General features: G+C 39.4%; 1 protein-coding gene across 3 annotated transcripts in view; it reads left to right on the plus strand.

Moving 5' to 3' along the window:
- MAPK1 (mitogen-activated protein kinase 1) overlaps positions 1-22,079 on the plus strand; it is a 171,702-nt gene that overhangs the window by 135,504 nt on the left and 14,119 nt on the right. For 2 of the 3 annotated variants that reach the window (XM_006877634.1, XM_006877635.1), the window contains 3 exons: positions 14,289-14,405; positions 17,927-18,041; positions 18,296-18,427. In XM_006877634.1, coding sequence (XP_006877696.1) covers positions 14,289-14,405; positions 17,927-18,041; positions 18,296-18,427 — 364 coding nt within the window. The remainder of the gene's footprint in view (positions 1-14,288; positions 14,406-17,926; positions 18,042-18,295; positions 18,428-22,079) is intronic. The other variant, XM_006877636.1, reaches the window with a different exon arrangement.

Consider the following 22,079-nt stretch of genomic DNA (forward strand, 5'->3'; position numbering starts at 1 on the left):
AATACCACTATTATTAAAATTTACACACAATCACTAAAGCCAGTGAGGATGAAACAGAAGAATTCTACCAACTTCTTCAATCTGAAGTTGATCAAACATGCAATCAAGATCATTACTGGTGATTGGAATGCAAAGGTAGGGAACAAAGAGGAAAGGTCAGTAGTTGGAAAATATGGCCTTATTGATAGAAATGATGCTAGAGATCGCATCATAGAATTCTGCAAAATCAATGATTTCTTCATTTCAAATACCTTCTGTAGACAGCATAAGAGATGATTATACACGTGGACCTCACCAGATGGAATACACAGAAATCAAATTGACTACATCTGTGGAAAGAAATGATGGAGAAACTCCATATCATCAGCCCAAACAAGGTCAGGGAATCAATTGCTTATATGCAATTTCAAACTGAAGCTGAAGAAAAAACAAATCCGTGAGAGCCAAGATTATTGACCTTGAATATATCCCACCTGAATGTAGAGATCATCTGAAGAACATATTTGATGCATTAAACACTATAAAGACCCAAAACCAGAGGAGTTGTGGGATGACATCAAGAACATCAGACATGAAGAAAACAAAAAGTCATTAACACAAGAAGGAAAAGATGAAAATGGATGTCAGAAGAGACACGGAAACTTGCTCTTCAGCATAGAGATGCTAAAGAAAATGGAAAAAATGAGGAGGGTACAAGAACTGAACAGAAATTTTCACAGGTCAGCTCTAGAAGACACAGTTAAATATTACAATGAAATGTGCAAAGATCAGGAGTCAGAAAACCAAAAGGAAAGAACCCGCTCATCATTTCCCATGCTAGGGGAACTGAATAAAAAATTCAAGCCTCGACTTTCAACATTGAAAGATTCTCTGGGAAAATTATTGACCGATATAGAAAGGATCCAAAGAAGATGGAAGGACAACACAAGAAGATATATGCACACCAGTGTTCATAGCAGCACTGTTTACAATAGCAAAAAAATGGAGACAGCCAAAGTGCCCATCAACTGAAGAATGGATAAGCAAACTGGTACATACACACAATGGAATACCATGCTACCCTAAAAAATAACAAGGAAGCTGCAAGCCACCGGTTAATGGATGAACCTTGAGGACATTATGTTGAGTGAAATTAGTCAGTCGCAAAAAGAGAAATACTGCATAGGACCACTACTGTAAAAGACTAAGAAAAAGAACCCATACTAAAGGGGGTGGGGGAACTCTTTGCTGATTCCTGGGATTGTTGGGGATGGGGTGAGGGGAGGGAGGGGCAGGGATTAGACACAGGATAGTTTGGGTGCTGGGGAAGGGGGCAATATACAAGAACGGAGAGGGGAACGGTTGTCACCAATAAGAGGAAGTGAGGGAAAAACAGCAATGAAGCTGCAAGCTAAGCCCTACAATGTTAAATAGACTCCTATAAACCTGGGTGGAGACCTGGTTGACCAGCAGTGTGGCAAGACCTGGGGACTCTTGGGCCCAGAGTCAGTGACATAGCCACAGAGGACTAGAGTGGAGAGTTAAGTGTCCAGCTGATAAGAGAAGGCATATTCACAAGAACACCCACACGTACAGATAATATCCACTTGACCTGGCTTCAATGACTGATCAGAGCTCAACCAGAAGAAAAAAGAAGAGGAAAAAAAGAGTAATCTGATACAATTTTATGAACTTTGACCTACACCCATGGATGCAGTAGCTCAAAAGAGGGAACAAATCCTTAAAACAAGGATCATTCCCACCCCCTCCATACCTAAAGTAGACAGGGATGGGCAACTTGATCATTGGCTACCTAAAATTGGGAGCCACAAAGGCAAGAAGTGACTGGCTTACAGGCTTTCAAGAGAGAAGCTAGATCCAGAGGGTGTGGAGGAACGTAGAATCTCCACTGAGTAGTATCCAGTCTGTCTAGGCGGGACTGATGAAATGAAATGCGGATGGGTCTTTTGTGATACAATTGTGAATAATTGTTATCAGGACTGCTTGTGAGGGTTGGAAATGTAAAGGTAGACATTTTGTAGCAAGGAGGGGAGTGATTAACTTTTCAGCCTAGGAGCTGAGGTCCCTGGGACCATCAACGGAGAAGAGCAGAGCGCGGGACCCTACCCAGAGAAGCAGTGATGCCTGAGATGGAGGCAGAGACGATGACATGGAGAGATGGAGCAGTTGGGGAATTTAGACACAGAGAGGTAGAGGGGCTGTGTGCTGACAACTGGGGGGCAACCTAGTAGTGTATACCCTGTGGTTGTTTGATGATGCATGGAGGGGATTGTAACCATAGCAATGAAACGATATACGATAGGGTGAATGTAAAACTAATGTTCTCCCATGTAAACTATCACATAATTCACAATAAAACATTAAAAATTAAAAAAGAAAACCAAGATGGAAGGGCAGAATCTATCTCCAAGTGCTAGAGCCAGAATGGCCCGTACTGTGGAACCACTGGCAAAGAAGATCTTTAAAGGTATTTTAGCAGCTTGAACTTGTGGGCATTTTTGGAACTTATTTTTTGCTTAATAAAATGAACATGAGACAAGATTTAAGACAATAAACAGGAGATTTTCCTTCATCTTGGAAGTTTATTATAAATCCATTGAACAAGCTGGAATATATGGAACCAGAGTGGAAGATCAAGAAAAATGGTTAAATAACAAAAATTAGGACCAGTCATCACATTCAGCTTCCCATTTAAGCTGCTTGCAACCTTAGGAAGAAGCAGAAGAAAGCTGCCTGAGACACCGTAGACTGCTGGCAGTCCTGCAGAACACCTGACTTAATAGAAACACCTGGCCTACAGCTCCTTTAGTACTCACAATGTCAAATCCATCCACTGTGTATGTTACTTTTTTTCTGTATCAGACCTTTCAAAATATATGAGTGGGCTTCAAAATATCAGTGCAGGAATGTAATGAAAAGATAATGGAATTTTTCTACAAACGTTCTAAGCTCCTTTAAGATTTACAGCTTTAGAAATTTTAAGTCAAGACTTTTTAAAATAATAAAAAATTCAAGGTTAAAATAAAAGGAATACTGTACCAAAAGGAAATGGTTGATGTTAACCATTTCATGAGGTAGCATATAATCAAGAGCCAGTGATACTGAAAGAAGTAGTACAAAGTGCATTGAAGGCACTGGCAAACAGCAAGACACTGGGAATTGATTAAATACAAATTGAAATCTTTCAAGAAAGTGAAGTGGCACTGGAGGCACTCATCTATGCCAAGAAACTTGTAAGTCAGCTATCTGGCCAACTGATTGGAAGAGATCCATATTTGTGTCCATCACACAGAGAGTTGACCCAACAGAATGTGGAAATCATCAGACAATATCTTTGATATCCCATGTGAGTAAAGTTTTACTAAAGGTAATACAGAAACGGATGCAAGCATACATTGACAGAACTTCCAGAGGTTCAAGCCAGATTCAGAATAGGCAGTGGAATGAGAGATACCATTGCTGATCTCCGATGGACCTTGGCTGAAAGCAAAGAATACCAGAAAGATGTTTATCTGTGCTTTATTGACTATTCAAAGGCTTTCGATTGTGTGGATCATGACAAGTTATAGACAACATTGTGAAGTATGAGTCTTACTAAACATTTATTTGTGCTCATGAGGAATCTGTACATGGATCAAGAGATAGTTGTTTGAACAGAACATGGAACACTGATTTAAAATGAAGAAAGGTGTGCAACAGGGTTGTACTCTTGCACTATACTTATTCAGCCTGTATGCTGAGCAAATAATCCGAAAAGCTGGGTTCTATGAAGAAAACCGTGGCATCAGGATTGGAGGAATACTCATTAACAACCTGTGATATGCAGTTGATACAACCTTGCTTGCTGAAAGTGAAGAGGACTTAAATAGTTACTGATGAAGATCAAAGAACACAGCCTTCAGTATGGATTGCATCTCAATGTAAAGAAAACAAAAATTCTCACCATTGGACCAATCAACAACATTCTTATCAACAGAGAAAAGATTGAATTTTCCAAGGACTTCACTGTTGGATTCACCATCAACACTCATGGAAGCAGCTGTCAAGAAATCAGACAACGTATTGCAATAGGCAAATCTGCTGCACAAGACCTTTTCAAAGTGTTGAAAAGCAAAGATGTCAGTTTGAGGGCTAAGGTGCGCCTGCCCCAAGCCATCGTATTTTCAATAACCTCATATGCAAGTGAAAGCTGGACCGTGAATAAGGAAGACCTTAAAAGAATTGATGCTTTTGAGTTCCGGTGTTGGAGGAGTATATTGAAAGTGCCATTGGCTGCCCATAGAACCAACGGATCTGTTTTGGAAAAAATGCAGCCAGAGTGCTCCTGGGAGGCCAGGATGGCTAAACTTCATCTCTCATACTGGAGACATACTGTCAGGAGTGAGCAGTCACTGGAGAAGGATATCATGTTTGGTAAGGTGGAGGGTCAGAGAAAAAGAGGAAGGCCCCCAGTGAGATGGATTGGCAAAATGGCAGCATCAGTGGGCTCAAGCGTGGCAACAATTGTGAGATTGGCCCAGGACTGGACAGTGTTTTATTCTGTTGTGCATAGGATAGCTATGAATCAGTACAAACTCGATGGCACTTAAGAGCAACAACAATCGATAATTACACTGACTGTTAATGGATTAAATTCACCAGTGAAGAGACGTAGAGTGCCAGAATGGATAAGAAAGCAAGATCCTTCAATAAGCTGTCTGCAAGAAACACACTTTATACTCAAAGACAAAAACAGACTAAAAGTCAATGGATAGAAAAAAAATATGCCAAGCTAATTGCAATAAAAAACAATTAAGCAGGAGTGGCAATACTAATCTCTGATAAAATAATATTAAAACAAAAACAAACATCATAGATAAATACGGACATTATCTCATGATTAAAGGGTTAATTGAACAAGATGACATAACCATAATATCTATGCCCCCAATGAAAGAGTTCCAACATACATAAAGCAAACACTAATAAATTTGAAGTAAGAAATACACAAGTCTATAATAATAGTGTGAGATTTTTATATACCACTTTCTAAAAAGGAGCTCTGGTTGCGTAGTGGTTACGAATTGGACTGTGAACCGCAAGGTTAGCAGTTCGAAACTACCAACTGTTCCGTGGGAGAAAGATGAGGCTTCCTGCTCCTGTAAAGATTTACAGCCTCGGAAACCCTGTACAGGGTCGGTATGAGTCGGAACCGACTCCATGGCACTCAACAACAACAAAGGATAGAACAACCAGAAATAAACTCAACGAAGATAATCAGCCAACTGGACCTCAGATGTGTACAGAGCATTCAACCCAACAAGAGCACAATGCACATTCTTTTCCAGTGCACCTGGAACATTCTCCAGAATAGACCATGTGTTAGGCCACAAAACAAGCCCCCATAAGTTTATAAACATCAATATACTACAAAGCATCTTCTCATACCACAGTGCCATAAAATTAGAAATCAACAATAGGAAGACCAAGGAAATAAAGTCATATACATGTAAACTGAGTAACACCCTGCTAAAAGCTACTGGGTAGTAAAAGAATAAAATGTAAATTCATAAACTTCTAGAAACAAATGAAAATACAATATACCAAAATCTTTGGGACATGGTAAAAGCCAGTGCTTGAGGACAGTTTTATTGCAATAAATGCATACATCCAAAAAGAAGAAAGAACTAAAATCAACACATTAACACAACATCAACTACTAGAAATAATCCCACAAAGTCAACCTAAACAGTCAGCAGAAGAAAGGAAATAGTAAAGATTAGAGCAGAAATAAATGAGATAGAAAACAGAAACTGTGTAAAGAATCAATAGGACAAGAAGCTGGTTCTTTGAAAGAATAAAATTGACAAACCATTGGCAAACCTAGTTTTAAAAAAAAAAAGGAGGGAAAAGACACAAATAACATGCATTAAGAAACCACATGGGTGATGTCACAACAGAACCAATAGAAATAAAAATGAGAGTAACAACATTATAGAGTTGTACTCCAACAGATTTGAAAATGGAGGAGATAGACACAGTTTTAGAACAGCACAACCTACCTACACTTACAGAGTGAAGTAGAAAACATGAGCAGACCTTTAACAAAGGAAAAAAATGAACTAGGTTATCAAAAAACTCCCAACCAATAAAATGCTCGGGTCCAGATGGCTTCACTGGTGAATTTTACCAGTCTTTCAGGAAGAACTGTCACCAGTTCTGCTCAAATTATTCCAGAATATAGAAGACAATGGAAAACTTCCTAATACATTTTATGAAACAAGCACAACCCTCATACCAAACCAGGGAAGGACATCACTAGGAAAGAACATTATAGACCAATATCCCTAATGGACACATAAGCAAAAATTTTCAACAGAATTCAGCAACACATCCAAAAAATAATACATCATGACCAAATGGGATTCATACCAGAGATGCAAGGATGGTTCAACATTAGAAGATTTCAATTGCTAATATAGTCTTGAGCAAGTAAGGCTGTTTGTGAGAAGCTTGAAAATCAGTAAATACTATGTTGTGCTTAACAAAGTTGTTGCTGTGCTTTCTTTTTTATTGTATTTTGAATAATTTTCAAAGAAATGCTAATTCACAAAGAGCTCCTTTCCTTTTATTCAGTTGTGCCAGGTTTTTTGTTTTGTTTTGGTTTGTTTTTTTGCCCTTTTTTCTAAGTGACAATAAAGTTTTCTTATGTCAGAAAGTTAGATTCTCATTTGACAATCTCAACTCAAAATTTTCAGTAATATTAGTTAACATTTAACACTGTTATCATATTTGTGTTCTGGTTGTTCTATTTCCAGTACTCCAGTTTCCCTGCCCCTTATCTTCTCATCTTTGTTTTTTTAAGAAATTGTTGTCCTGTTTATCTCATACTGATACTTTTTTTCAAGGGCACTTATGGGTAAAATCCTTTGTTTTGTGTGCCTCTCTGTTAATTTTACTAAAAGGTAGTCTCAAGATAGACTCGGTTCTAGCTTTAATAGTGTGTCTCAGGGTGATCGTCTCAGGGAATTCACATTCTCTACTGTTTCAGTTTGTCTGGGTTTTTTTTTTTAAAATAAGAATTTGTTTTCCTCCCATTCTCTTGTAGACCCAGTCAGAATGGTCAGTAACCAACTGGTCTCAGGGTAGTTGAGGGCTTCTCTGAGCTTTTGGTTGCTTTTGTATTGTTTTTGCTCCTAGAAAATTGAGATCCATAGTTGTGCTTTACATGGCTGTTCAGAAGCTTATTGTTATTGCAAAACTTTTATTTCAACCAGAATTATATGTCTGTAATTTGTTCTGGTGCAGCACTGTATGATAAACAGTGGTCTGCTAATTGTAAGGTTGGTGGTTCAAACCCACCAGCCACTCCTGGAAAACTCTATACAAGGTCGTTGTAAGTCGGAACCAACTTGATAACACTTAGCAACAATACTACCACCAAGTTTGATTAAAGGTCAGTATTCATTTCTTAGCTAAATACATAAATAAATTCTCAGCAAATCTCTAATATTCTAGGGTTTATTATTTATTCTGGATTTATTTATGACCATGTTGCTAATTAAGTTCTTTCCCAAGTTTCCAACAACTAGGATGATTTTTGATACTTTTGTCCTTTCTATGCTTGGGTAAAGCCAACAGTAGATGGCAGATCAAGATGTCATATGTTGATTTAAGACCCCAGATTCTACTCACCTCACTAGGATTCAGAACATGATTTTTGTGAACTATGTCATGACTATTGAGTTGTCCCATGAGACTGTGATTCTAAACCTTCAAACCCAGAAAACCAGTTTTGGAAGATGCTGATTTATATCTGAGGAGTGTGTGTATTTGTGTGTTCTGCACCCATGTATTTGTATTTACACATACCTATAGATATTTCTGGACTTCTGGTGTGGTGCTGTGGGTTAACATGCTGGATTGCAAAGTTGATTTGAACCGCAGGGTTGGCAGTTCAAGCTTATCAGCTGTTCCTTGGAAACCCTATACAGGGTTGCTATGGGTTGGGACTGACTCAATGGCGCATAACAATGACAACAACAAAGATATTTCTGTATTTACCTATGTACACATCTGTACTTACCCATATTCCAGTTTGCCTATACTTATCCATATATGTGCAACAATTATTTATTTTGGTACTCTGCTCCTACATCCATAACTGATGCCATTGTTTTCCATTGCCATCGAGTCGTTTCTGACTCGTTGTTAAGTGCCGTCAAGTCAGTTTGAACCCATAGTGACCCTACATAGAATTTCCTAGAGCGGTTGGTGAGCTTGAACCACTTACCTTGCAGTTCAGACCAATATTACAGTTTAGTGCATTAACCCACAGCAGTACTACTAGCGACCCTATATAGGGTTTCCAAGGAGTGACCAGTGAGTTTAAACTGCTGGTATAATGCTGAAGTCCACCAAATTGTACACTTTAGTAGGTGAATTTCAATAAAGCTATTTTAAAGTATCTGGATATAGAAAATCAACCCACTGACATCAGGTTGATTCCAACACATAGCAACCCTGTAGGATAGAATAGAACTGCTCCCTAGGATTTTCAAGACTTTAAATCTTCATGGAAGCAGATAGCCTCATCTTTTTCCTGTGGAGTAGCTGATTAATTTGAGCTGCCGACCTTGTAGCAGCCCAGTGTTTAGTCCACTGCACCACCAGGATTTCTCATGGAAGCAGTAAATTTCTTGGATTTCAGTTCAGCAGACATTCCTCTGAGAATCCCTGTGAGATGCAAGTGAGATGGGTATCTACTTCTGAAATCTGAAAGCTGATAGGTCAGAGATCTGATGGGACTATAGATGTTTGCAATAAAACATGCTGTAACTTAGATGCTGAAAAGAGTATTGTGTGGTTGCAAAGGAAGAGATGACTTCATTCTGTCTAGACTATGAGAAGCATCATCAGAAAGTGGTGACTGTTTGTCCTCTTAGAACAGGCACACTTTCAGTAGACACTTGGCGCTATTGGCCAGAGGATGATGTAGGTAGGAGGAGCAAAAGAAGTGAAAGTAAGACGTAAGAGATGATTATAAAAAAGCAGCATTGAGTGTGTGATAGGGAACTGTGGACAACAGGCTGGAGAGACTGATAGAAAGAGAATTATGGAGAACCTTCTAGAACTATCTAAAAGGCTATTCTGCAGTGGGTTGTATCATTGAGTGGTCACCTTATTGTTTGGAATATACTGGCCAACATTCTGTGAGGTGGATGTCTTCCTAAAGCAAATAGAAGTGAGTTGGACTCTATCACCTCACCTCTTTGGAGCTTTCTGATAACGTAAACTTTCCACAAGGGATCTGGCCTGTCAGAATAAGAGTCTTAGTCTTATCCCATGGATCTGTGCAACAATAAGCCAGGAATACAGCAGATTGGAGCTGGGTTTAGGGATGACTGTGCTGCTGCTTTGGCATTTTCTTGTGGCGAAGGGAAAAAGAATGATAAATATTTTCGCGTGTCTTAATGCTTTTGTTTTTCCTTTTGGTTTTTTATCATCTCTACCCTGTTATTGTAGATTGCAGTTGTTTGTTTTTAGTGTGGTTTTCTCTGTGAATATTTAAAGTATTTTATGTATCTGGGAAAAGTTAACTCATTTCTGCTTGAAAATGTTTCATCTTTTAAGAATAAAACAAACTACTTTCTCTAGAGTTATTTAAGCTATCAAAATTCTCATCCACACTGATATCTATCTGTTGTTAGCTATCTGTATAATCCAGGCGTTGTTTTTAAAATTCAGTTTTAACACATGGAGTCAGAAATAGAACAGGGTATTTTAAGTATTTAGATAGTTGCTGTGGAGTTGACTCAGACTCATGGCCTTGTGTACAACAGAATAAAACATTGCCTGGTCCTGTGTCATCCTCATAATCACTGGTATATTTAAATCCATTATTGACCAGCTATTGTGCTATTCCATCTCACCAAGGGTCACCATTAGTGGCCCCTACTTCACCAGATGTGATGTCCTCTTCAGCAGTTGATCCCTACTGATGACTTGTCCAAAGCAAGTAAAGTTGGACAGTGTTTTATTGCAACCCATAGGTTTCTGTTGGCTAATTTTAGAAAGTAGATTGCCAGGACTTTCTTCCTAGTCTGTCATAGTTTGCAAGCTCAGTTGATAACTATTAGGGTTACCTTACTCGTATTTGAAATACTGGTGGCATATAGGTCCTACCTAGCATCACAGCAACAGTCACACCACTATAGTACAACGCACTGGCATATGGGTGGTGGTTTAGATATTTAGAGTGCAGCTGACTCACATTAAGAAATGTGTGTATGTGGTGTGCATGATTCACATGGGTATATTTTCAGGAGAGAGTCTCATTCCAGAGACTGGTACAATGTGCTGCTGGTTTGTCATAGTGAACCCGTCCAAAAGGCTTGACAGGATTGTGGCAGTTCAGTGTGCATGAATGAGGGGTAAAAAAGCACCAATGGAAGGAAGAGACTTTCCACCCAAGTTTTGTCAGTCTGTTATATTGACAATGATGGTTGTCTCATGGGCCCCATGCTAATTAGCTCCTTTTGAATTTTCAATCAGGCAATTGTCATTTCTTTTTTCCCCCCAGCTTCTTTTGTGTTGCTAGAGTGTTTCCTACTGTTGAACCCTTCAATATCAGTTATTCACAGTGTCTGAGACCTTTAAATGTGACTGCTATGGACAGGAGATGGATAGCACTAAGCTGACTTTTTGATTGCCATAAACATGTTTGCACTGAGGCCTAGGATTTTTCTGGTACCTTCCCCTGTAGAGTTTGTATTTATTTCACAGGGCCACAGAAACAAGGCTTCTAGGCTCTCTTTGGAGTTCTGCTAGCATATTTTCAGTGGACTGACCAGGAGTCCCTGGGTGGCTCAAATGGTGTGCCCTCAGCTATTAACCTAAATACTGGCAGTTAAACCTACCCAGTAGTGCTACAAAAGAAAAGCCTACCAATCTGCTTCCATAGAGATTACAACCAAGAAAACCTATGGGATTAGTTTTCTGTAATATGTGGGTTTGCCATGAGTCAGAATCTATTCAGTGGCAACATTTGATTTTACCAGGAGGTTTGGTCTATACTAGTCTGTGCCTTGCTATTTGCTAAACTTACTCCACAGGTCAGAAAGAGACTGAAGGAACCTGAGACTCTGGCCTTCAACCATCGTTCAGGTCTGGAAAGGAACACAGCCTCTCTCAGCCAAGCAGTAGATAGGCATATAGGGGAAATGATACAACATTGGTACACTAGGAATGATGCAATGGTCATCATTCAAAATCAAGGGGGCATTGTGTACATAAGGATAGTGGTGTGAAGGGATAGAAAAGTGAATGGAAGGGAAACAGGAACCACCCAGAGGAAGTGGATGACTTGTTCCACAGAGGTGGTGTTGCAATCATTAAGATGAAAGTATATTATTTGTTTAATGTAAAATGATGATCTTGTCTGTAAACCTTCACTCAATTCACAATAAAAGGAAGAACAAAAACAGCACAACAATGAACCAATCAGGGTATGAAGTTTTGTGTCCCATGTTCAGATCCTTATCATTTTTCTAGCTGAATTTTAGTGCAGTGTTGTTAAAGTGTTGTAAGTGCCATTGAGTTGGTTCCAACTCATAGCAACCCTGTATAATGTTTCCAAGGAGCCACTGGTGGGTTTTAACCACTGACCTTGTGGTTAGCAGTCTAGTGTTTATCCTACAGCACCACAAAAACAGACTATCTTCTACCCTGCCTTACTATGATTTTTCTCTTTCTAGAGGTATTTCCTTGGGGATCAACCCATTACAACATTCTGCAATTGTATGAGTCATAATATTCTATAATTGTATGGGACAAAATACATATAGTTTATCTTCTATACATTGGAGTCTATCAGAAATCTTGGTATATGGCAGCAGCAGAGTATTGGGTGGCCAGATGGAGACTGGTGATGATGGTGTGCCATGGAGTCAGTTCCGACTCATAGCAACCTTGTATACTTTCTGAGGCTGCAAACCTTTCAAAGCCTCATCTTTCTCCTGACCTTGAGGTTAGCAGTCTGACTTATAGCCACTACGGCTACCAGTAGGCATTTTTTTTTGTGTCAAGAGAGACTGGAGATGGGGGAGGGTGGAGCGCAGAGTGGGGATTGGACGCAAGAGAGCTTGGGTGCTGGGGAGGGAGGCAGTATACAGGGAGGGAGAGGGAAGTAGAGAAACGGGGCAGATGGGAGAACAATTGGGCATGTTTGAGTGGGCCAAATGGGACAGAGATAAAGGACGATATATGCACAGCCTTGGAACAGCAGAGCTCTGAAATACAGGGATTGAGTCATGGTTGGAATGTGGGGGAGGAATCGTGTTAAGATGCTTGGCTGTTTTTTGAATCTTGGTTTTCCTTGCACTATAATACAGAGTAGACACTGCAGGGAGAGAGAAAGGAATAGTCAGAAACATCACACTAGAAGGCTTGTAAGTTCATCTTCTGCCTATAACTGATTGGAATAAGGCTTCTTGCGGAGCCTTTGCAATACATAAAACTATAGGTAGAAACCTGAACCACATCCAGATCTCCTGAGATGAGAAATCTCCACTTGAAAGGACAAGCAGACCAGCCTGGAGCAGCTAGAAGAACAAAAGATACTTCTTGAAAGAAAGACCTACAGGAAAAATACAAAACAATAGAGGCAGAGGAACTGTTACTACAAGAACAAGCAAATCGCTTCCCTAGGAAACATCAAGGCAAGTGGTCGGGTCCTCTCAAGGCAAACCCCCTTCCAAGACTAAGACTCCACGGAAATACAAACTCTGAATGGTGACCACACGTATCACCGATAGGGGGAAGTAGGGTAAAAGCAGCAGTGAAGCGGCAAGCTAAGCCTTACAATGTTCAGTGGGCTTCTGTGGACCCAGTTGGGGATGCTTGGCAAGCAGTGAGAGGAGACCTGGGGACTCTTGGGCCCAGAGTTAGTGGTGTGGCCACAGAGGACTCAAGTGGAAAGTGGAGCTACCGGCTGAAGGGAAGAGAGGACAGGGGTACAAGAACACCCACACTTGCAGATAGTACCCACGTGACCTGGACCGGATGACTAGATGATCAGAGCTCAACCAGGAGAAGAAAGAAGAGGAAAAAAAAAAAAGAATGAGCTGATACAGTCTGATGAACTTGACCTATACCTACGGATGCAGTGACTCAAAAGAAGGAACAAATCCTTACAGGAAGAAACATTCCCACCCCCTCCACACACAAGAGTGGGCAGAGATTGGCAACTTGGACATTGGATACCCAAATGGGGAAGGGGGGGACTACAAAGGCAAGAAGTGACTGGCTTTCAAGAGGGAACCTAGAGCTAGGGGGCATGGAGGAAGGCAGAATCTCCAGTGAGTACTATCCAGTCTGTCTAGGCAGCGCTGATAAAATGAAATACAGATGGGTAACTCATGATACTGTAGTGAATAATGGTTATCAGGACTGATTATGAGGGTCGGAAGTGCAAAGGTAGACGTTTTATAGCAAGGAAGGGAGCGATTATTTCTCCAGTCTAGGAGCGGAGGTTTCTAGGACCATCAACGGAGAAGAGCCGAGAGTGGGACCCTACCCAGAGAACCACAGATCCCTGAGATGGAGACAGAGACCATGACGTGGAGTGATGAAGCGGCTGGCGACTTTGGATCCAGAGAGGGAGAGGGCCTGTGGGCCGAAGACTGGGGGGTCAGTGGGGAGAGGAGGGGGCGGGTTTCTAGGATATACCCTTTGGTCGGTTGATGATGCATGAAGGAGATTGGAACCATGGCAATGAAATGATACACGATGGAATGAATGTAAAACTAAAGTTCTCTCATGTAAACATGTAAACTATCATATAATTCACAATAAAACATTAAAAAAAAAAAAAGAAACTGGAGATGTTTTTAAGTGTGTCTTCAGTATATGGGGAATAAACTAACAAATTTTAAGCTTTGGGAATGGATTTGACTCTGAAAGGAAGTGAGGTCTGAGAAACAGAAAGGAGGTGTTTGTGGGAGAACTGATGTGGGAGCAGCAGCAGGAGGCCCTCCTGGGTGGTAACTGGTGGCCTCACTGTGGGCTGACAGATCATGGAAGATGGCGAGGGGCCTCTCCAAATATTTCCTCTAGTCGTTGGGTTGTCTTGGCCACCTGTCAAGCTGTTGTGAGGATGAAATCATGATGACTGAGTTTGCCAAGTTCCCGTGCAGCATCTGCCATCTGTCGAGTGATGGTAACAACTACTTCCTGTTATTCTCACTGCCGTTGTCATTGCCCTTTTGATTATGTTTTGGAAACGTGTTCCACTTTTTTCTTTCTCTTAGATCTGTGACTTTGGCCTGGCCCGTGTTGCAGACCCAGACCATGATCACACGGGCTTCCTAACAGAGTATGTAGCCACACGTTGGTACAGGGCTCCAGAAATCATGTTGAATTCCAAGGTAAGGACCAAGTTTGCGCGTAAAGAGAACAAGGAAGCGTATTAGATGTGTGTTGCAGTAAGCATCTCTCCCAGCCCAGCCTCTGTTTCCACTTCTGCCAGGGCTTGACCCATCTGGCAGGACTAAGTCAACAAAGTGCTGTCTGGGAATCTCCTTGCTTGTCAGTGAAATTCTACCTACTGGTTTTCACTCTCTCCTCCACCACTGCAGTAGTGCTGACATTTATAGAGCTGGAGAGTATGCATCTCATCATTGTTACAGCAAATGGTATCTGACTGCACCAGTCCCCTCATCTCCCTGGCCAGGTATCCTTGAGGTCCTACTGATGGCACTTCACATAGTTGGTGTTGCTGCCACACCTAGGTGCAAACTTGGTTTGTGTTAAAGGTTATCCAGTAGTGTGACCGTGGACTGGGTCTGCTCAGTTAAGGTCACCACGTCAGCTTTATTTGAGACTAAAGTCTCTTCAGCAAGATTCCAGTATAGTTTGTATTAAAATAGAGGCATAGAAAGACAGAAGCTGCTCAGTGTACTGTATAGATTTTGGATATGACATAGTAGTCCTGCTACTACCATTCCCTCTTTAGAGAGTGCCTTCAGATCGCACACAAACTGTGCTATAATAAGCTCTATGTTTTGGTTATGAGAAATGGGCAGGGAGCGTTCATAAAAGAAAAAAAAAAGTGAAGTATGACAATCATGTTAGGTTTATAAGCCATATGGCAAACATTGAGAATTACAATGAAGACAGAGATTCAGTATTTTTAGTATTTCATTTTCTCTGGCAAGTAGTTAGTATGTGAATAACATGTCAAAAGTGGGATGTGAAGTAGGCCTGACATACTTCCTAGATCATGAACATAATTTTTTAACTTACTTACATTCACTCATACTGTAATATTAATTAAGATACATGAGAGCATCTCTTTCTTTTTGTCAAAACCATATAACACTTTACCAACAAAAGCTAATACTTTTTCATCCTAGACTCTTTGGGCAGACGTCTCTTAAAAAGAGGGAACAGAAGAGGTGTTCTTAGCCACATATTGATTGTATACCAGAAAGAATCAATACTAACTTAGTGATATTAGCAAGATATTTCTCAAATGTTCCCAGTTCTCCACAAAAACATTCTTTGTAGCTGTTTCATGTTTTTTCAGCCCACTGTCTAATCGGGATGCATACATTGCACTCATCCATCGGGTCCCCTTTGTCCCCTCCAGCCTAGAGCCACCCTCCCAGCCTACCTTCTTCTCCATGTCATCAGAATTCTGCAGAGTGTGGCTTGCTGTTTCGCAGAATGGTTCACATTCTGAATTCTTTAGACCTCTTCCTTTGATGAGGTTCCAGCAAGAATGCCACAGATCCTAGAGACCATAGATGTGAATAACTGCTTTCTTACAGTCCTTCCCCCAGTAGTTTACCCCCTCCCCCCATGACCCTTGCCTGTGTCTGTCATTATGCTGAGGATTACAAAATGGTGCTTTTTCTAACTGTGTTGTACCTTTTATATTTATTGGCTGGCATCCTTCTCTTCCTTTTGTATTGAAATAAGAGGCATAGAAACACTAGAAGCTGCTCTTCCTTTTTATCTCACCTTGGTTTTTAAAACCACTGTAAGAGACTTGTGACCACTAAACTTTTTAATGTGTTGTCCCTTATCACCATTTAAAATTTTTAGTTTCGTAGTAAAATATGGTCCTAGTTGTGGCAAAATGATGCACTGCTTACATATGCATTTGTTGTAATCTGTTACTATGATAGGGTTTCCAACTTGCAGAAAAGTATAAGGAAGCAGTTCTGAAACCTGGCCTCAAGATCCTTTTAGTCTCTTAACAAAATAATAGTAAACCCATTATTTTTTTAATTAGATACTTTTCATTTCTTCCCCTTTTTCATACATAAATACATGGTTGAGAAAAGGGACATTTTTGCCAGTCTGACTTAATAGAATCATCTGGATTCTCATAGTTGCTTCTGTATTCAGTCTGTCAGGATATTCTGTTTCCATTGAAGGTAATGAACATCTGTCTTCACAGATAGGAAGTTGGGAAAGAAAGGAACACTTTAGTTGTCTTACTCGGCTACTTCTGCTCTTCTCCCTTGATACTACACCAAAGAGATGATGTCATTTCTTCAAGGCTAATTGTTATGTGAACTTCTGAAACCACATCAGTGAACCTTTTGTGCCCTGTTTTACTAAAATCCACCAGGCACCAGTCATTTACATCACTGAGCAATGCAGATCTTCCAAATGTCACACCTCATTTATAATATTATCACACATCATGTAGCCTCTGGGAAAATCCCCTCAACACTTAAGTTGAGTGAAGAAGGTAGATAACATCTTGTATAATGAAGATTCCCTTAAGGATATAGTGGGGTCTCTAGACCACCCTTTGGAGAATAACTGAGTTCCTTAGAATGGTTTCTTTTGTTACAAGTTGTGAAATATCCCATTTACTTAACTGTCACCCAAAGCAAAAAAATTATTTCAGATTTTATGAATTTTCTATGGAATTATTTTAAATTCAACCCTATTTATCATCACTTGTATATAGTATCACTGATGATAATTAGCTTATTTTATTTCACAGAAAGATGTCGTTATATTTCCCTAAACTTTAATATATTACCTTGATGACACAATTTCTTCAGCTACTCTCCACGTTGTTTCTTCCATTTACCACTACACCTAGCATTCACTATAAACTTTAACTTACATTCTGTTGAGAAACATCTTTTTTGCACCGTTGTATGATTTAGGCAAGAGTCTGGGTGTGTGACACTGTAGGATAAGCACTGGACTGCTAACTGAAAAGTCAGTGTTTTTCAAACCCACCAGGTGCTCCTTTGAAATCCTATATGATGTTGCTGTGAGTCAGAACTGACTCAAAGGCACTTAACATGATTTAGACAGATCATTACCCCCTGCCTTTTAATAGAATTACTTTAAAATAGAAAATTACATTTGAAAAATGAGTAGAAAAAGAAGATAAGAGTGTTAAAAATAGGGATTGGTAAAATACAATGAAGTCAGCATACAGTTTGTTTTTAGCAATTAAAGCTTTTTGACCTGACTTTAAAAAATGATTCCTTAAACAGAGAGAGATACTCTAGAAGAACAGAAGTGGCTCATTTTTTTAGTTGACTTCCAGATTTTCAAAATGAGTAAGTGGGCCACAAATTCCCTAGTTGTGCTGCTATGTTGTTTTTATCCGGCTATGTTTATTTTTATTCTCTAGCTTCTATGTATAAAGATTCTAGTTCTTCCTCTCAAATGATGAAAAAAGGAATGATATATATGAATTAGAAATTCTACTTAAGTGATAAAATAATCAACTTTGAAGGAAGAAGTAAAATCAAATTATCTTGGCTTTTGGTTGGGATCTTTGTGTATTTCTGAATTATAAAGTCAGAGGAGAAGCTAAAGTTTTTTATCAACTTTTATGACCATCATGTAGTGAAGCCTCACTGGGTCATATATCACCTGTGTCATTCATGGTCTTCCCTCCCTGCAGGGCTACACCAAATCCATTGATATCTGGTCTGTTGGCTGCATTCTCGCAGAGATGCTCTCCAACAGGCCCATCTTCCCCGGAAAGCACTATCTCGACCAGCTGAACCACATTCTAGGTAAGGTTCCCCAGCCCTCTGGGGTTGAGTTGTTGAGTATGCCTTACCCACAGCTTACCTGGCGTTCTAATGACTGTTTACCTAGGATAGGCATGAATGTTGAACACTCCTCAATTTAAATAGTTAAAGAAGGTGGTGAGCATTTGAAGGTGGTGAGAAGACATTACTTACACAGATTCATTCTGTCACTGCTAATGGTGTATAGTAGGTTTATCTTGGCTTAATACCTAACAGCTAATTATTTTATCTAACAGGTATTCTTGGATCCCCATCACAAGAAGACCTGAATTGTATAATAAATTTAAAAGCTAGAAACTATTTACTTTCTCTTCCACACAAAAATAAGGTGCCATGGAACAGGCTGTTCCCAAATGCTGATTCCAAAGGTATGTAGTATTTCACTGAATGTTCTTTTGAGGTGTAACCACGTGTTTGTTTTATTTGTTGAATTGTGAGGTGACTAGCCTGAGAAGTTCGCATGTAACACTTTGTGATAGGAGAATACCTTTTTTAGTGCTCTCGGAAACCCTGTACAGGGTCGCTATGAGTCGGAACCGACTCCACGGCACATAACAACAACAACAACAACAGTTGCTTTTTTATTCCCCTTCTTATGTAGGAGCAGTGACAGGAGAGTAAGAAAGATGTCTGCAAGTGACTGTATATCTTTCCACGTTTTAATTTCTTTGCTGCTGCTCAGTAACCAGACCTACATTCACACTTTTAAGCTTCTGAAACTCTAGGAGCCTGCAACATACTTTTTCATCTTGTCATGTGATTAGTTTTAAAGTCAGGTTTATTGAAGGAACATTTTCTCATCTCAAAATTCTGGCAAATTGTAGTTCCCACCTCATAGATTAATCAGGAAAGCTAAGTATATAATTGTTGTTGTTGTTATATACCGTGGAATCGATTCCTATTCATAGCAAGGACCCTGTACAGGGTTTCTGAGGCTGTAAATTTTTACGGGAGCAGAAAGTCTCATCTTTCGTCTGCAGAACAGTTGGTAGTTTTGAACTGCTGACCCTGATGTTAATAGAAGCCCGATTCACAACCACCAGAGCTCCTTAAGTATATTATTGTTGTCAGGTGCCATCGAGTCGGAACCGACTCATAGCGACTCCATGCACAGCAGAACGAAACAATGTCCGATCCTGGGCCAACCTCACTACCACTGTCACACTTGAGTCCATCAATGATGCCACCTGGCTGATACATCTTGTTGGGGGTCTTCCTCTTTTTCTCTGACCCTCCACCCTACCCAGCATGACATCCTTCTCCAACGATTGTTTAGCAGCTACTAATTTTATCCTTAGGAGTCCCTTAGTGGCACAAACAAGCATTACCAGGTGTTTCTCCATGGAGCCACTGGGTAGATTTGAACTGCCATTCTGTCAGCAGCCAACTTAAACATTTGCATCATCCGGGCACTTTTAAAGGAATATTACAAAGTGACAAGGAGTCCTGGTAGTGTAGTGGATTTAAAGCTGACTTGATACTTTGCAAGGTCAGTAGTTCAAATCTATTAGTCCCTTCATGGGAGAAAAATGAGGTTTTCTGCTCCTTTAAAGATTTGCTGCCTTGGAAACTCTATACAGGGTCTATCAGTGGGAAACAACTCAGTGACACCCAGCCACTACATCCAGTATAAATGATAGAAACAAAGCGTTTTTTTTTTTTTAACTTTTTATTGTGAATTGCGTAAAATTTACAGAGCAGATGATCAGTTTTACATTCAATAAATCATATACTTTACTTTGTTACAAGAATTGCAATGCCTTTCATACATTTACCTTTTTTCATTTTAAGTCTTTCATTCCTACCTGTGTCTCCCACTACTTTTATCTTTCCTCTGTCAGCCTCTGTTTTGTATATTGCCTGGTCGGTCCATCACCCATGTTACCATATGTCTGTCCTCTATCCTGTGAATAATTTGCCCTTCTTAACCCCTTCCCCATAACAATCATAGAATGTTTCCTTTATCAAGAAAACCTTTTCTTAATTTTTTGCAGCAGTCATCTATCTTTTATATATATGTCCTTTTGTGATTGACTAATTTCATTCAACATAATGTCTCCAGATTCATCCATGTTGTGAGCTGTTTGGCAGATTCGTTGTTATTCTTCATTGCTGCATAGTATTCCATTGTGTATATGTGCTACAATTATGTTTACCTGTTCTTTTGTTGATGGGTAATTAGGCTATCTCCATCTTTTTACTTTTGTGAATAGTACTGTAATGAAGAGTATGTATATATATATATACATACTTGTGTCACAATTCTTATTTCTTGAGGATATATATACCAAGTAGAGAGAATGCTGATTCATACGGTATTTCTGTTTCCAACTTGCTGAGAAAGTGTCATACCATTTTCCATAATGATTGTACCATTTTACAGTCCCACCTGCTGTGTAAGAGGGTCCCAGGCTCTGTACACTCTTGCTAGCATTTGTTGTTTTCTGATTTTTGAACTTTGCTGTTAATGCTGAAGTGTGATGATATCTCATTGTTCTTTTGATTTGCATCTCTTTAATGGCTAATTATCACACATGCATTTCTTCATGTTTGGTGGCTGCCTTCATGTTTCATTTGGTGAGGTGTCTGTTCATGTCCTTTGTCTATTTTGTAATTGGATTATTTGTCTTCTTGTTGAGGCATTGAAGTATTCTTTAAATTTTAGAGGGTAGTCTTTTGTTTGATTGTCAAACGTTTTTTCCCAGTCTGTAAGTTTTCTTTTTCTTCTCTTGGTGAAACCCTTTGATACAAATAAGTGACTAATTTTTATTAGGTTGCAGACATCTACTTTGTCTTCTGTTTGTGTGCTTTGAGTTATGCTTTATGTGTATTTATGCCATGTATCAGAGACCCTAAGTTTGTCTGTAGTTTTTTATTGATGGTCTTTCTAAGTTCTAGGTTTTACATGTGGGTCTTTAATACTCATTGATTTTCATTTTCATAAAATGAAATAGTATATTAAGTAATCTTTTTATATGGTGTGAGATATGGGTCCTGTTTCATTTTTCTTTAAATGGATTTCCAGTTTTGCTCGCACCGTTTGCTTTAAGATACTATCTCTTCTCCCATTCAATGCATTCTGGCTTTTTGTTTGAAGATCAATTGACTGTAGGTGAATAGATTTACTTCTGGATTCTCAATTCTGTTCCATTAATCTGTGTTCATTTTGTACAGTACTAGGTTGTTTTGACTACTACATGTTTTGAGATCAAGAAGTGAGAGACCTCCTATTGCCTTCTTATTTTTTAATAATGCTTTGCTTATTCGGGGTCTCTTTCCTTCCATATGAAGTTATTGATTCATTTTTCCATCTCTATCTATAGATTGCTTTAGGTTGCTGTTGTTTGTTTAAGTGCCATTGAGTCGACTCAGACTTATACCGGCCCTGTAAAGGGTTTCTGAGGAGTGGCACTGAACATGCGGTACAGTGCATTATCCTAAAGCACCACACTAGGACTCCTTGCTTTGGGTAGGTAGATTTAACTTCTCAATGTTAAATCTTCCTATCCACAAAAGGGGAGGTATATTCCTCCATTTCTGCAGGTCTCTTTTGGTTTCTTGTAGTAGCATTTTGTAATTTTCTTTGTATGGGTGTTTATTTATTCCCAAATTGTTCATCTTTTGGGCGGCTACTATAATATAAATGGTATCGTTTTCTTGGTTTCATCTTCAGAGCTCTGTGTATTACTGTAAAGGAATCCAAATGATTTCTGTATGTTGATATTGTACCCTGCCACTTTGCCAAATCTATCAATGAATTCCAGTAATTCTCATGTTGAGTCTTTGGGATTTTCTAAGTATAGAATCTTTTTTTTTTAAGGTTTTTATTGTGGATTGAGTGAAAGTTTACAGAGCACATCATCAGTTTCACATTCAACAATTCATATAAGTTGTTTCATTACATTGATTATAATCCCCTCCATATACCATCAGTTAAAAGCATTTCTCTTTATCCACTTTAGCTTTTTTTTTAAAAAACACACAAACAAAAAAACCCACTCAGGCATATATAATAAATTA

Source organism: Chrysochloris asiatica, unplaced genomic scaffold (assembly GCF_000296735.1).
Source record: "Chrysochloris asiatica unplaced genomic scaffold, ChrAsi1.0 scaffold00545, whole genome shotgun sequence".
Taxonomy (NCBI): Eukaryota; Metazoa; Chordata; class Mammalia; order Afrosoricida; family Chrysochloridae; genus Chrysochloris; species Chrysochloris asiatica.